Source organism: Ammodytes marinus, assembly GCF_949987685.1.
Source record: "Ammodytes marinus genome assembly, chromosome: 9".
Taxonomy (NCBI): Eukaryota; Metazoa; Chordata; class Actinopteri; order Uranoscopiformes; family Ammodytidae; genus Ammodytes; species Ammodytes marinus.
In genome coordinates, this window is record NC_137213.1 from 24258354 (window position 1) to 24276005 (window position 17652).

The following is a 17652-nucleotide window of genomic DNA, read 5'->3' on the forward strand; positions in this document are numbered from 1 at the left end:
CTGTTTGCCAAGATTAACTTTGACTATTGCTTATTTAGTCACAAATGTTTCCTATTGGAGTTAAATACTTCAGATATTGTAAACCAGGTTTTCAGGGACTTTAATCCATAAAATTACACTGACATAATAAAAACACAAATTTGAATTGCACATAGTGTGTATGTACAACAAAGCCTTGAAGAACAACATACCACACACTTGACACAAATGGATCCAGCTGACAAAGGATACGGGCCTGTCTTGTCTGTGGCGAGGAAATAGTACAAAACATCAAATGGTGACCCCATTAACTACACAGTTTGGTCGCCTCGTACTCTACATGGTTGGGCTGCCTGGCGGTAAAAGCTTGCAGGGCCGTGAGTATTCTGGTCACATCTGCACTGGACAGTTTGAGTCTGTGGCGCAGCAGACAGGAGAACAGGTCCACGTGTGTGGCTCCTGGAGGAGAGAGGCGGTTGATCCTGTGGCGCAGCTCCACCAGCTGCAGCAGGGCAGAGTCCTGTGATCCCTGAGTGTACGGGTAGTCTATCTGCAGAATCAGGTCCTGGATGGCCTCGGGGTCAAAGTGCACGCTGTAGCCAAACAGCTGCATGCTGTTGACTTTCATGTAGCCGATGTTGTTGGATGGCTCGGTGGCCTCCAGAGGCTCGTAGTACATCGTCACATTCTTGTTGCCCGCCGTCCCTCCCCCAGGGTCCCTGATACGACTCCGCAGGTAGAAATGAACCGTCTCGAAAAAGCTCTTCCATCTGTTTCCCAGAGTCAGCGTCCAGTTATAGCAGTCCAGGGGGATATCCAGCTTGGTGCGCTCCCAGTCGGGGTATCCGTGCTGACCTATGGGCATGGTCCAGCTCTCCGAGTGGCTGCCCCCAAAGGGATTGACAAAGAGAGACAGCGCGGGCTCCAGCGTGCTGTTTCTGGTCAGGCAGAACTGCAGGGCCAGTCCCAGGAGCATGTGAACGCGGTTGGACTTGACCCGGTTGCTCTTGAGGGTGAGCAGCATCCTCTTCCTCCAGGACGGGTCAAACCAGGTGTTGACGCGCACGTCGTTGCTGACGAACACGCCGTGCAGAGCGATACGGGGGTCGCGGCGCAGCAGCAGGAAGCGCAGCTCCAGGTCCTGCAGGTCTCGGTCACTCTCCAGGCCCAGGTAGGGGTCAGTGGGATCAGGCACGGCCGGTCGGCAGGCCCCTTGGGTCAGGGTGAAGCCGGGGTTACAGCCGGAGCACCGGGTCCGGTTGTCAGGGGAACAGGAAGCACAGCGGGGCCCTTCGCCCACAGAGCAGGGGATGAGGCCCTGGCACGGCGGCCGGTTGTAGGCGCACGAGCAGCTGCGGCTCCCGACGCTGTAAACCCCCACCTGGTGGTTCTCACTGCAGTATAGAATGGACAGGGCGTAGCTCAGCCAGAAGTGCAGAGGCCTAAAAGGAAGAGATGACAGTTGTGTTGTTGAAGATTTCAGAGGTTTGGAGGTATACTACACTGCTGTATTTCCTTTTACAGGATATCTCATTCATGTTTGGCTTTTTCATTGTTATGTTATCAGGCCTACTGCATGATAACATAATTTATTTATTTAATGCAATGTTTTGCCCAAGGAGATTAATCCCGCCTTTCACAAAAAACACGAGTTGTGTGTTGATTTGAAGCTAAAACAATTACATCCAAGGAAGCAAAATTGGATAAAAATGATTATTTCGAACTCATGAATTCCCTTTCGGTGGTGCAGATCAGCGGTGATAACAGATGCAGATACACATACATACATACATACATCTTATTGTCTCCTAACTCTGACTTCTTTCTCTTCAAATTTAAACAACTTTTAACAAAGGATACAGAACAACAATGCTAGTAAAAATAAACAAGTAAAAAAAAAAAATATATATATAGCCTATATATATAGCCTATATATATATATATATATATATATATAGCCTATATATTTTTTGTTTATTTGTAAAACAGAAGGGTGGTGAGCAAGAAGTATAACTGATCTGTGGACTGAGGACGGGGTGTCTGCATTTGACAAGTAAGCTGATGGATGATGTCATTTAGTTCATTTCCCTGCCAGAAATAGCTATCAACACAAGAGTTTTCATGAGAGAGGCATAAATCTGTGAAGTTATGACCGCAGTGGTCTCTAATAGGCTGTTGAAATACACTATCCAGGTGGGAGTGCTGCTGAAACAGCAGCTATAACAGTAAAAAAAAACACATGAATGGATCTGAGCTAAGTCATCATCTATTGTTGGCCACAGCAGCCTTAATTCATGGACGTGATTCCATTAAAATAAATAAATCATTGTTTGCAAATCTGAAGATGCTGGATTCATTTGAATGAAGTTTTAACCTGCAAAACAGCCAAACGTGTCTGTTTGGCCAAACATGATCCCGTTTGCCTTCCCCCCTACTTGAACAGAGAAGCAGCTCTACTTCTGTCAGCACTTTCCACCTCCACTCCACAACTACTTTTCCTCAAGTGCCTTCTAATAAGTACCGTCTCACTCCGCTGCTTTTCCCCTAGCTCCTGGCGCATAAATCATTTTCATAATTATAAGTTTTGGGGAGCACCTTGGGTTAACAGGCTGCGCTATAAACACGCCTCCCCTCCTTTTGTTCCTGTCTTGCCTCTCACCTCGGCCTGTGCAGGATTATTTTGGGCTGTGTTCGGCATCTCTTGCTGAGGCTGAAGAGCTTGTTAGCGGTGCGACAAGCTTTGGCGTAAAGCTGGTTGCTATTGGTCTCCAGCTGCCGGTAGCGCTGGGGCAAGCTGCTGTCCGTCCTCCACAAGTGTTCCACTACAGATGTGTTTACAGCGTAATGGGTTGGCAGCTTCCCAACAAAGCTTTGGAACTCCTCTGTTTAGGAAAAAGAATATGAATAAGTAAACCCTGCCCGTGGCTATATGCCACAGGGTAACAACAATATCCCCAAAAGTGTCTACTCCTCATTGTTTGTCCCAGAAACGCAAACAGCTCGTGAGGAGATATAACAGCTGCAACATGCCAAGAAAGCACATTTTGTGGTTTAGATTTCCCTGTGGAGGGAGTCAGAGAACAAACTTTTTATAAATTGTTTTAAATATGTATATATGTGTGTGTAAATTAACAGCTGTTGCCAAAGGTCTTTTCACAGTATTGACACCTTCTAAGCAACAATTAAACACAAATGACACTGACAGCTTAATTGTTGTTTCTTTCCTTCAACAGTTTGACAGTAAGGTGGGTTCTCACTGTCACTGTAATCACTCACGTTAAACATAAGGGAAATGTGACGCATTCCTGCAGAGTTCTTTAACATTTATTTTTTTCATACTGAATTAAACTTTTTCGACTGTGACACATTTGCATTTCAGATCTCAGAAGTGCTAATCATTTGCACATAAGCCCACGCATGAAAGCAGTGCACTCTCTGACACTTTTCTTCTCTATATTGTTTGGAATATAGAAACAGGCTTGATTTGAAATCCAAAAAAGGACCTCAAAGCTGCAAGCGCTCCATATCAATGGCACATGGGTCTGTGTAAAAGGAGCCCCCACCATAGGCTTCTCCTAAAACATCACTACATCCTACCAGATTACTACAGTAATTTAGTAGTATTGGCATCCATACTTGGCTTTGTTTCCCGCAGAAGCAAGTTCCTCCTCCTGATTTGTGCTATAAAGCCATCTTTAAGACTTGCTTCAAGTATCTGTGTAAATTACCGTGTGAATGTCGGCCGAGGCTACTCATCTTTCCTGCAATAGTTTGGAGTGTTATGGTAATTATAGCACTGTCCCAAAGTGAATGCGACGATGCATTATTAGGTGCTTGGACGCAGGCCAGGCTTTGTTCAAATTGCTGCTTCATTTATTCTTGTTGCTGTCTCTTTTTATTTCTTTTTATTTTGTGCATAGAGCCGAGGGAAATTACGATAGGAGTCGTGCATGCTGAAGATAGAGTGTGCTCTTATACACCAGGCCTTTTACATCGATGTCGCACGATCAATGAAGGAGCTCCATAATGGTACAGAGGAGCATTCACCATCCGTAATGACAAGCTCAGTGATGCTCTGAAGTGATTAGTTCAACACATTATAGCAACATTAAGTATTTTGACATTAAGATTTTTATATCCTTGTTTTTTTCCGTTTGCTGCTTAATTTTTTTTTAATCTATTTTGTGTGTATTTTTATGTATGTTGGTTTATCTTTTTGTTAAGATGATGTGTCATGAGAGCTTTAAACTATTAACATCATTTTAAATTACCTACAATACCTGATAGTTGGCTTTCTTGATGACTGTAAGATGAGAAGATCGATACCACTCTCATGTTTGCATGGTAAATATAATATGAAGCTGTAAGCAAGCTGTCGCAGCCAGCCTGGCTCTGTCCAAAGGTAACACAATCAGCCTACCACCACCTCTATAGCTATGTGAATAATACATACAATATATCATGTTTAAGATATTTACTGCATAGCTGTTTCAATTTCCTCATATCGCTTTTGGCAAGAAGGTAAATAAGCATAATTCCTAAAATGTGGAACCTTGCCTTTAGTTACACTTTTTCCATGTGATTCTTCAAAGAACTTCGGCGACAACAGATGTACTTCTGAAAAGGTCAGTGTAATCGCACGCTGCAACTTTGATACAGAAAAAAGCAACAAGACACATGTTTTTGTTGCTTTTACATTCTTTTTTTTTTTCATTGAATAGAACCTGAATCCGGGAGTCTAAAATTCGGCCTTAAAAGCCAATGTTCCCCCTGTCTGGAAGCACCTTTTCAAGCTGACATTTTCGAGTCCCATTTTGGAGGGGTTACAGTGAATTAAAATCCCTGACTCACCCGATTCCTCAAACTCCCGGTTGGTCAGCATGAAGGCGTCTCTGATACGCAGTAGGTTGTTTTCCAGGGTGCCCAAGTCTGAGTGAGGACAGTTACACTGAGGGAAGTCAACGCTGCACTCACACCAGCAGTCACTGTTCTGACAAACAAACTGGCCCTCAGATTTACAGCCGATGTAGTTGAGAGCAGCCTGAATAAAGCGACTCCGCAAGTAACCGGGCAGGATGACCTGCAGTCCTGTGGAGGGTAAAAGACTGGATGAAGACGGACCAAGGTCATGATAAAAAAAAAAGAATGATGTAGAGTAACTACAGTATAATTGTATTACAAATGTACCAATGGATATGGTTGGGGTTATTCTTTATTTTATTATCAGCAAAGGTCGTGAAAACACCAAAACCAACTTGTGTAGCCAAATTGTAAGTAATAACTGATCTACATTATTGCACTGGGTGACACGGTCGGTCATTACCGTGAACACACACACAAACTCATGTTTGTTGACCATACAAAAAATATAGAATAATGCCAGATATATCCTTTAAATCAAAAGTTTGACATTTTGGAAAATCTGTGTATTTGATATCACTTTCGTATTGGTTTGGGTACTATAAAGGTAGCCCTAACCGTCAGCAGCCGTTCAGGTTAGCTTAGCAAAAAGACTGGAAACAGGGGCAAACAGCTTGCCTGGCTCTCTCTGAGCTAAAATAAGCTAAGATAAGCTAGGTAAGAACTTATTGTGACAAACCCATCCATAGGAGACCATAACAAACACAGAATGATTTAGAGAGCATATTGTACCTTGTAGCTGGACCTTGTTTTCTGGACTGTGAACCAGTACGGAGCTGACTGTGTCCAGATTGTCATAGTTGCTGCATCCGAGCGGCCCCGTTCTGGTTTCCGTCACCTGGAAGGATTTCAGAAGGTCAAGATGTGATAATTTTTCGTAAATCGTGCTTGTGTCTTTTTTGTCATTTCATTAAGTAAGTTTAATGGAGGTACAGCTTGGTTTTGACACGGTTATGCTGTTTGTACTATCTCTTTAGTTTGGATCCCCGACCAACTTTAAATACAAAGAACAAGACAGGGTTTAGTCTTTATTGAATGGAGGTAACTATCATTATTAGACAAAACCTGTATGTATTTACGCATTGTATATTTGTTTGGAAGTGTTGAATGAAGATAAAAAAAAGCTTAATTGAAGACTTTTTTGAAGCCTCAAATGAATTCACTGTGAAGTAATACTGAAAGTTCTTCAATGAGAAAGCTTTCTATCCTCAGACAGAATACTGTATGTTCTTCTGATCCAAGCCAAGAAATCTATTTCCTGAAAAACTGCAAATGAAAAACTTTGAAATGAAACACTTCACAGCTAACAGTAATTCATCTTGATGTTCAAGTTAGAAATTCTTACACACAGACACACAAAAACCCTTAACTTATTGCATATTATCGTAGGTTTATGCTTAGAATCTCTCCTATTCCACAATGAGTACCATATGTGACTTTAATGGATGGTACTACTTTACACCCCTCATAAAATGTAGTATTCATCCTCTCTCTCTCTCTCTCTCTCTCTCTCTCTCTCTCTCTCTCTCTCTCTCCTCACACTGATCTTCAATCTGCCTGAACTCCACACACACACACTGCAAAGTAGCAAATGAATGGAAGTCGGCCTGGCTGGAAATTAATGGAATGATATCTCTAATCCATCAAGCTGATGCATAACCATAGGAACAGATTCTCAGTTTGGGGGGGGGGGCACTTGTCTTCATCAGCGGCTACTCACTTTAGCATCTACGTTTGCCCCTCAGCTGATTAATGCATACACTCTAATAGCCACTTCACATGATAAAATGGATGATTGGTGTTTTATAGTACAGGACACCTTACTGCTGCTCCACTCGACTTCTTCACGTGCCTCTTTTAAGCTTGCTACCGGGGAGGCGATGTCTTACAAACTAGGATGCATGCAGCGTCTAATTTCCCCAATGTTTTAACAGTGGTTTTAATTTAGACTAGTCGACTAGTCTATAAGCAAGAAAACACTCACAAAGCTAAGCACAAGGTAAATGAAAGGTTACAACTTTTAGGAGCCCTTTAGCCTTAACATTCTTCCAGATAATTACCAAGCCGTTAATGTAAATACCGTTGTAACGCGCGCCGCAACGTTAATTATTAAGATTGTGTACATTAAGATAACAGCCCTGTCATTGGACACACCTACCGAGTGGATTTTCACAGATAAATCACTCGGCGAAGCGATCCAAGGCAGAGGTTTTTTGTCTGGGCAGAGATAGTTATTTTAAGTGTGTCTTTATAAAGTTTCTAGTTAAACTTAAGTGTTATACTTTTTGTCTATCGTCTCACCGTTGACTGCTATGTGTGGATCTGAGATTGTCTCCTCCGTCAAGCCAGTGAAGTGCATTATAGCAGGGGGAAATAAAAAAAATAAACTGATAAACTACAGTTGCTGTGCCTTTCCGCAGCAGTCAAGAAAACCTTTTTGCTTTGCTTTGTATTATCACCTTTTTATCTCTCTCCCTCTTTTAACCTACAGCTATAAACACACCCACATGCTTACTTCAGTTCTCCCACATTAAGGGCCACATCCACTAAAGGATTGCGCCGCTTTTGCGGCAGCTAAACCGGTGCAAATGAGAGAAAAAAACATCGCCCTATCCACAGAGCGCGCGTAAAGGCATAAATGTGCGCAAACTGCACTGAAACTGCCCTGCTGAGCAGACAGGGGCAACGTTGCACCTGGCCCATTTGAATGTATTTAAATGAGGAATATTCAAAATCTAGTGCAAAATTTCTCCATTCCTATGCAAATAAGCCTCGTTGCGAATATCATCTTATCCTCAAAGGTCAGTGCTAATTGCAACAGGCCATTTTAATGGAGCAATTACCGTGTATGAAACTTGTGTACTAAAATCTTTCTATACTTCCCTTTTCTCTGTCTCTCTGCTTCTCTCTCCCTCTGTCTTCAACACTCGTGAGCTTCTAAATTATATTGTGCCCGGGACAACTGTACAGGTGTACTTGCTGCACCCCCTTGACGGCGGCCTGGCCATTTACTCGCGTCAACGCAAAACAAGGGCAAACTGCGCCCAGCTGTCAAACTGTATGGGCATGTTAGCAAATCCCTTTGTGGATAAAGTGCTAAAACAGGGCAGAATTCATGAATCTACTAGTGTGCGCAATCCATTCTTAGTGTATGTTGTATAGATTGGCCCTTAATGTTTAAGTCCACGTGCTGGGCAATTAATTACTGATTGACTGGTATTTCTGGTGCCGACTAGTGAGGTAGCTGACGTTTAAACGTTTAAACCACTGATCATGTGCAAACCTATTAAAACCTTGTGTTTTAAAGAATGATTTTCGAATGCAAGTAGTCAATTAGTCTGAAATGGGAGGGGGGGGGGAAGGGTTAGCATAGACACATTTGATCATTCTACTCTATACAAATAGAAATCGGAGTGGGATCAAAATCTAATCAGCCCATTTACTCCTGAACAAATTAGTTTTCTAACTGAAATGGGAAAGAGATAACCAAAACAGATAGATTTGAAAGTCTTGCTGCACCCCCGCAGCTACAACAGGTACAATTTCTTGTCAGGCCAATTCTGTAAATAAGCATTTATTCCTAATCCTATCTGATTAAATAAGTTCTGGAAGAAAAGTTCCCCGAGCTGGATTTAAAAGATTTGCAAGTGCATGTTATCTTCAAGCTGAGCCACCAAAGTCTCTTGAATTTAAACTTTCCTCTTTATGAATGTTGTGACTCAATTTGAATGCAGTTAGCTCTAGTACTGTGCTCACGTACACATTTGAAGAACTTGCACTTGAGTATTTAATTGAATGCTTTATACAGTACTTCTATTCTGCCTCCAACTTCCTGGGAGAAACAATGTATGTTTGCTTCGCTACATTTACATTAAAGCTATAGTTCAAGATGTATATTTGATATACAATCTATATAAACTGTTAGTAAAATCTGAATCATTGTTACACATGAAACTACCCAGCAGCATGAAAAGCTGTTTAAATGAGCTCCACCTAAACTAATAAGGTATTAAACCTACTGCTTACATGTCAATGATCGATAATATAGATTGGATAAACTAACTATATACTGTAACATAATCAGGTGTCATTCTGCATAATGACTACTTGTAATACCTCAAAGAGTAACTTCACACAAAGCTGTTAAACAAACTGACCACACCCAGCAGTGATGTCACAGTGTACTGACCCACCTAGGAGAACGTTTCTACATCAACTCAGAAAGGTACAAAAGTTAAACCACTGGAGCTCAGCATGAGCACTGCTTTAGCTGGTGACACCATTTTTTAAAGTACACTTTATTGCGAAAACGTCTTTGAACATTTTGAATGCCATACTTTTACTTGTAACTGAGTGTTACAGTGTTGTACTGGTATAGGCTAAATAGCCCACGTTTAACATAGTGAGGTGTGGATCCGTTATTTATAGCTCAAGACTGAAATCATTTTCCTCCCCTGAAAAAGTCACCAATTTATGCACAGCTGAACCCAAAACCAAGTCAACCGACCAATCCGATGATTCATATCTTGATGTTCCCAATGGGTAAATACTGGAGGCCAAAACCCCTCCAAACCAGTCCAACATGTTGCTATTCCTGAGTTTTTCTTGCTTTGGGCTATATACCTGCAACTCACTTGACTGATTAGACTTGACTTGCCTATAAGGCACATACCCGTATGGCGGTGGATGCGATCTGCAGGTGGTGCAGCCTCCGTAGAGTGCTCTCTCTGTCGGTGAAGTAGGAGGCAGCCAGCTGGTGGAGGGCCTCCAGGGTCACTGTGCCCGTTGTGTTTGAGCGACTGTTTCTGCTAGGGCTGCCCTCGGCAGCCGACGGCGAAGACTCCTGGCTGAGCTTCCTTTTATCCACAAATATGGTGAGAGACTCCTCCCCTGAGCCAAGGGAAAGGGAAAGAAAGCTTGGTTAGCTCTGACGGAGCAGCACTAATCACCTTTCATTAGTATCTGATCAGATCGGATAGAAAAGCACAGCAGTGGTTAAGTGCTGTGGGGAGACTGATGGTTAGGGTGATTGGAGGAAAAAGGCAAAGACAAGGTCTCTGCATCTATTTAAGTCATCAGGTGGCCCAAAGCCCTCTCATAGATCATTAATGAAGTCCCCCCAAATTATTCTAACGATGCTAGTTATATTGGCCAAAAATGACATTAAAAAACTAAGCAGATTTGGGATCGGCAATCCTTCTCTGGGAAACGTATGCATTCTACACATGGAGACATCTCTCCTTTCTATTTGATAACTAGCACTAGTCCGTTGGTGTGCCATTATTAAAAGGCACACAAACTAAATGATCAGATTTACTTCCAAAATTACTCATGTGCGCTTTTGATCTATCGTGTCTTATATTACTAGCAGGATGGCATCGGTTGCCACTGTCGGGAAGAGAAAAAATAATAAGATTTAACCAAACCTTGTTCATATTGGTTGCGGAATAGAAAGTAACTTTGATCTAATGCCCTTATTGGCCGGATGACCTTGTTTATCATTGCCTTTGAAGACTGGCCAGAATAGACGTTTTCAGAACAATTGCTTTCAACAGACATCTACTTCAGTTGGATTAAGTATGACCACCCGCACCATCGGACCTGTCTGACTTGTAACAGCAAGAGATCCAGAGTTGTTCCAAGTGAATGCTAAAAGCTTTGTTGAGATGTCTGTGTTAAATTGAGGTCTGAGTCGACTGCCAGAGGAGACGACCGTGTCTTTGTCTTGTCCATGGATGGATTTCAGAACACTGGTTTAAAATGGTGAATCTACAGTATAAAGAAATGCTTTTTGTCCTAAATTCTGAGATAATGACAGCCAAACCTTATGTTTACTGTGGATTTTCGGACATTTACTTCAGTTGGGGGAATAAGATAAAAGCTCACCAAACATCATAATAATCCTGGATTGTATGTTAAATGACCAATTCCGTCTGTTTTCCGTTCCCTTCCTTTACAGCAGACAATTCTCAAACCCACACTTTCACTAAAAGATTATACTTTGTGATAGTGATTTATTTGAATGAAAGAGAGAGAAGCCAAGTGCATACAAATGATAACGTTTTACAAAAGTGATGAAGCTCCATTTGGAGAACCATGTTATTTTGACAGCCAAACAAAAATATTTAATCTGTCATTCAATGCTTTCTCCAATATTCTACGCCAAACCAGAGCGATTTGATGTTATTTGTGAGCAAAAAAGAATTTGATATGCTTTGTTGTTTAGAAAGCAACAGACGGTAAAATTGTTGCCCCATGTGCTGGGTAAAAAAAATAAAAAATCACATTAAAATCCCTGTGAATCAGGCTTGCTTTGAAGCTCTGCGTAATGTAGCGTACCTCCCAATGTGGCGGAGAGGAGGAGGTGGGTGCCATACTTCTTGATAAGACTCTCTGTAATGGTGTGGAGGGTTGGACGTCTCCCCAGCTGGCGGATGGTGTGCATTAAGTCTGGGTCGAGGGGCAGGGCCAGGCCTCCGCTGCCACCGAGACTGTCCCGCTTCTCCACCGCTAGGCTGTTGACCTTCCATCGGCCAAACTCCCTGGACACACGCACCAGACGCATGCACACACACAGACACACAGACACACAGACACACACACACACACACACACATACACATACACACACACACACGCACATTTACAGACTCCAGTTCACTTGGTTTAGGTGATGGTGTGTAAGACCCCAGGCGGCTGTTTAAAAAGCTGTTTTAAATGCAGGAGGATTACGCGGTTGTGTGTTACATACATGGAGACACGAATACATGATACACACATGCACATACATTGTTAATACAGCATCAAAATGTAATGTTGACCCCCCTCATCCCCAGACGAGACTATATGCCACAGATGTAAAAGGAATCAATATTAACTACCTATCTGAATTCTTTTACTAAAGGGAGTGCGAGATTAGTCTGGGCTTAAGGTCAATCAGGCCATGGTCGGTCGTTTATCCACTGTTAATATTTTTACTTTTTTCTCTGGAAATCCCATAAGGTTTATTAGGGCAAGGTGTCTTCGTTTGAACTATTCCAGACTGGATGTTATTCAACACTTTTAATGACACAACATAAAAGTGTTTTTTTGTTACTGTAATTCTACTATACCTCACCTTGGGAGTTGAAGGTCAGATCTCTTTTTCTTCCTCAGCAGGTTCTGTTAACCTTGCCTTTGTACTTCTACTGGACTGTGCTACTACTGAAGCGAGACATTTCAAGCATGTATTCAGCACTTTAACCTTTCCATTTCCAATTCTCTGCTCATCGTAGCCAAGCCTGTAGCTACTGAGGACACTTAGGTCATGTGCGCTGTTTCCCCCCCGAAGCAACCTTTGTATTTCTTTCCAGAAGCACTAGGACTTCCAAACTGCTTTTAGATGTTCTTGTTTATACATTGTTTGTTTCCATTTCCTAATATTTTAAGTGAGACTTCAGGTAATTGTGTTTGCTGTTAACTTATTAGCTTAGCATTTACTTAATTTTTGGCTACCAGCCTGTTATAGCTAGGTCATGGGATCAGCATCAAACCAATATTGAAAGTAAAATATGTGAATGTCCATGTGAATGTCCATGACGGATCCCAATTTCGACTTTTGTTTGTTTGTTGTTGAAATGGGTTTAGAGAGGGTCAAGACATGCAGTAAACGGCATGGGCCGGAGTCAAACCAGGGTCCACTGCGACAAGGACTTAGCCTTAAAGCTCCCATATTGTGCAAATGCACTTTTCCGATGTTTTTGAACATAATTATGGGTCTACGGTGTGCCTACAGACTGCCAAAGTATCAAAAAAAAGAAAGCTCTCTCCTTTTCTCACTCTCCCCTTTTCTGAAACCCTCCACCTCTCCACCCAATATACTCCAGTCAGAATTCTCCCCGTTTCTGACGTCAAAAACTGGAAAGCCAGAAGCTTCCACTGTGCAGTCCACCCCCCTATTTCTTATTGGTCCACGGCCCCGAGATCCTCTTGAAAAATATTCCTTCACCCCCGTGTTGTTTGCTTGTTGCTAAGCGACAAGATGCCTGTAGTACTGCAAAACATGATGAATGTTGCATAATCCACTAATTTATCTTAACCACAGCAGCCTCGTTTTTAATAACACAACGGATAGGAAGCTACTTGTGATTTTTTTTCAAACAGTGAAACTGAAATAAATGTTTTTATTGGTATTTTTGCCTGACTGGTGTATAGCTATTAGCTTTGGGACAAGCATTCAGCTTTTGCTCATAAAAACATATTTCTATTCCCCACACCAGTCTGGAAATGCCTCGTTTTTAATAGGACAAAGGATTGGAAGGTATACTGAAGAAGTCTGACTTTGAAGATAATTTTCACTGATTTTAGTGGTATTGTTAGCAGCTAGCTCCCGAGCTAGCTTTGCAGTAGCCACCATCTTTTGCAGCATTTTTATTGTGAACATGCCGTTTCCATTAGCGTGTGGCTGTCAGTGCATCTGTATGAACATAGTCTTTCATGTAGACAAGGATAGGTCATGTCAAACTGTTCAAAGTGCGTTACTAGCACTAGACTTGGTTCTTCTCATGGGTAGGCTAAACCTAACTGTGCTAACAGGCTATACGTCATCATTGTTTAAAAACAGACAGAGGGCGAGGCGTATCTGGCTTTGCTTCCGGACAGGGGGCGGGGGGAGCTCAAAGATTGTATATTTACGAGGGGAGCTGCAGCTCTTTTAAAGGCCATTGTGAGATTAGCTGAACATCAGCATAGTACAATAAATTATCTGAAAGTTTTTTTCAGCAAACAATTGAAGAAAAACGTATTAAGGGCCACTAAGACCATATAATATGGTGTATAATAGAACCGAAAAGTGTATAATATGGGAGCTTTAATGGTACTCACTCTACCGGTGAGCAACTGGGGTGCCCAGTAATTTCAACTTTTTCAAATGAGCTGAGCCACTCCACATTATTTCCTCCTAGCACCCCTTGACAGTTGCATGTGTATCCCCTGATGGGGGAATCTCTGTCCTGGGGCTTAATGTGCTCTGTTTGAACCAGCTTGTCACAGCTTTGAATAACTCCTGCTTGGGTGAAACAGAACTCATTGTAATGCAATGCCGTAACTCCCTCAGCAACAGTAAGCAACATAGAAAATAAAAATAAAGTCCCAGATCATCAGCTGCCATCCTTTGTTATGTTGTGCCCTTTGGACACAAGTCTTGCTGAACTCTAGTTATTCTCAACCCTGCTGGGAATTTCTGCTGCCACTCTCTCTCCCTCCACAGCGTCAGCTAATGACTAGAGCTACCACGGTGCTGCCTGCTGCTCCATGCACCTCCCTCTCCTTTTCGGAAAGGCGATCAAATAGTTGCCTCGCGAAAAAACGATGGGCAGCGAAATAATAGGGGAAACGCGACATCTTTGAGTGTGTCATTACAGCCAATCATCATAACGAGGGGACAGGCTGAGTGGCTGTCCCTGATGGACAGATGGGTGTTGTGGATCCAGCCCAGGGTTTAGCCTGCAGCTATTAGGCATGCACATCTGGCAAAACAGAGGGTCTGTTTTACTTTAGGAACGTACGTATGTATAAATGTATGTACCAGGAGAAATCAGTTGTAATGAAAACAAGCCCATGGAGGGGGACATTATATTTTTTAGCATCTCAATCAAATGCGGGCTCCCTTGGATGTCTATGCTGATGTTTCAGCTCTTGCAGAGCTCAGGGGAGCTCAGGGTAGCAATTAAGGCCCCATGTGAAGACAAACGAAAAATACAGTATATAGAGCATCTGCAACTCTGTGTGGACAGTGTGAAATATACTGTAGTTATGATTTTTTTTCTTCAACGAATGAATACAAAGTTGTTTTAACCTTCGCTAGGGTTTCATTTTGGAGTCATCATTAAAATCCCTAATCCTGCCTTTGGGTGAGAGATGTGAGCAGTTTACAGGTTGCACTATTGACTGCTTCAGGGTAAAAGACCCTCCAGTGGTGAGATGTCAGCCAGCCAGTGCCGCCTTCGCCTTCGTCAGCCCAAGCTGTCTGCTCCTTTGTCACTTCCAATGATTTTCAGTGATTATAGAAAGGGTTTGGAAGCAAGGGGCCTCAAGTCAGAAGGCTATTTGGGACAGCAGGTCCATTGAAAGAAATGCAGGTGTCACAGAGAGATAAACACCACAGCCTTAAAGATTCCAGGGTGGAGATAATGGAGCAATTGATTCATAAACCTATAGAAGCAGAGCGTAAAGTCCTTTTTTCACTTAAGTGATGTCCTCTAGGGAGAGAGAAAAAAACATAGTTTGGGGCATGAGGCATCGGTAAGTCACCAACACACTAAATATAAGCATAACTGCACCAATAAACAGAAGTACAGACTTCACAAGAATGTCTTCTTCTCAGCAAGCTCGAAAAGCCTGTTAGTTAATACACCCTCACTTAACAAGGTGCAGCAAAAAATTCTCAACTGAGATCAACTTTGGTCAAAATCCTGAACACAAATGTAACTCATATGTACAAAGCTAAATCAGACCTACATATATATCATATTGAATGTGTGTAATGAAAAACTGGACGGCATCGATCGACATATTGGACATGTGCAACAAAGCATGTATGGAAAAGATTTATATTGCCTGTGAGAAATAATAAGACAGAGGCAGCAGCAGAGTGCAGCTCAGGGAGACTACAGGAAGTCACTGAGTGTCCACACACTGTCACAGGAATAACTTCTGTTGGAGGGGTCGTTTTGAAACATTAGCAATAAACAGAATAATCAAATGTTAACCCCCCTCCCCCCCCACCTAATATTTGGTGCTCAATCAGTGTTCCTCATCCAGGAAAGATAGGTGCAAAGGGGACCATTTGCTGCGCTAAAGCAGTTCTTCAGACTTGCTCATCAGCTTGCAACTAATTAGGTGCAGGTGTGATGGGCTACCTGTGAGGGCAATCCGGAGAGTTGGGAGTTTTTTTTCTTTCTTTTTTTATACCAAACACTCCAGCAGCTGCTCTCCCTGATTAGGTCCTCTCTGGCTCAAAAGTGTCCATCAGTGAAATGATCCAGTGGGATGCTGAGTGAAATGAAAACCTGCAAACACTCAAATCCCAAACTTATGAAAAAAAAAAAAAAAAAACATACAACGGATACATACACAAAAAAAACTCCACATACAGTCCAGCCTATATGTCACTCACACAGACCTCTGCATTCTGTCTCACCTGTAGATCTTGTATCTGGTGTTGAAGCCCTGCTGGTACCTCTCCGCAGCCTCCGTGAACTCCAGGGACTGGTGGAAGGGTCCTTTATCCGACAGCAGCCAGCCCAGGGAGCCGGGGACGCCTTCGCCTTGTCCGGCAGCCCCGGAGGTCCAGCAGTAGCAGCAGCAGAGCCAGAGGCCGAGCGCTGCCCCCTCCCATAGCAGAGACAGCCGCTTATGACTGATTCTCTGACAGCTCATGCTTTACCCAGCGACACCTCATCCTCTCCGGACCGGGAGGAGGACACACCCGTGAGACAGTGTTCTCATTTCACACATTTTTAAGCCATGAAAAAGTAGTGCGTCGCGCACGCTTGGCGGCTGGAATGCGGACACGTCCGTTTAAAACCCAGCATTTGAGAGTCCCATAGACCAAGAGCATAGATCAAATGTTTTATTGTACTGAAAAGACACGTAGCCTACGCACCTGACTCGCGGACACAACACTATAGGGGCCAAATGATCCGCTCTCAAGAATAAGTGAACTCTTCCGATCTTGCAGAGAGATGCAAATAGAACCTCTCCAGCCCAGTGCTACGGCAAAATGCATTAATTTCGCGATGAGTCCTTTGAAACAGGGTCTGCTCCAACTTGATTCCTGCTCTCGCTCAACTTTATTTCGGGAGACGATCCTCCCGCATCCTTGCGTCCATCCGCTCCTCGGCGGGAAGTTGCAGCAGTGGAGTATGCACGAGCACGGAGGAGTTCGTTCTGAGGATGTCCGCGCAGGCACAGATCATTACAGAGGCTGAATTCAAAGTGTGAATTGCTCCATCCTGCGTTGAATGGAATCCCTTTATTTAATTCAATATTTAAAGTTGGCATACTGCTATTCTTTTACAGCCTTGATAGCCAATAGGTTGCGTGCGAGCTGTTATTCCCCCATCCTCGTCTGCAGGAGCGAGGGCTGGTGAATGAATGAGCGCCTGCTTCAACACAGAGAGCTTTTTCTTTCCCCCCTATTTTTTTTTTTTTTTTTTTTTTACAAGTGAAATAGCAAGAGGGCGCGCAGTGCATCACTGATGATGTATATTGTGTACCTGTATACAGTGTAAGTGTAATGAAGTTCAGAGGACAGCAGGGTGATGACAATGATGATAATTCCTACTGATTAGTTTGCCCTCACATCGTATTCCTCCCGCTGTGAACGTGCCACATTAAAAGTGTTAAAAGGAGCTTGATAATAGACTAATTATCTGCCAGTGCGTTTTTTTTCTTCCTTTTCCTTTTATTGTTCTGTTCCACAGCTTCTGAGCCCGCAGCTTGCATGACTAAAATGGCCTACATCAAGAAGCTCTCCTTTGATGACGCATTGCTGGATTTGCCAGCGAGAAAAATAATTACAGGCCATTATCAATTCTTGGGCGATATGAGTCAAGTTCAAGAGTGCACTAATTTTTGCCATCTCCAAGCATCACAATTTCCACCAAAAAGAAAGAAAAAAAGTTTTCTCAATTTAAAAAGGGAGGCTTGAGTTCACAAGTAGGTCATGCAATAGAAATGTGGGACTTTTTGTAACTTGCAAACAGGCCCAGT

At 42.8% G+C, this 17652-nt stretch overlaps 1 protein-coding gene across 1 annotated transcript; it reads right to left on the bottom strand.

Annotated features, from left to right (window-relative positions):
• Window positions 1-286: 286 nt before the first annotated feature.
• Window positions 287-16513, bottom strand: LOC307255903 (BMP/retinoic acid-inducible neural-specific protein 3-like; the record flags this gene model as incomplete). The annotated part of the gene is made up of 7 exons (XM_080034723.1): window positions 16079-16513; window positions 11239-11441; window positions 9572-9789; window positions 5632-5737; window positions 4831-5067; window positions 2639-2861; window positions 287-1421 (listed from the first exon to the last, which is right to left on the bottom strand). The coding sequence occupies exons 1-7, from the start codon at window positions 16315-16317 to the stop codon at window positions 287-289; spliced, it is 2361 nt and encodes a 786-aa protein (XP_079890849.1). The 5' UTR covers window positions 16318-16513.
• Window positions 16514-17652: the final 1139 nt, after the last annotated feature.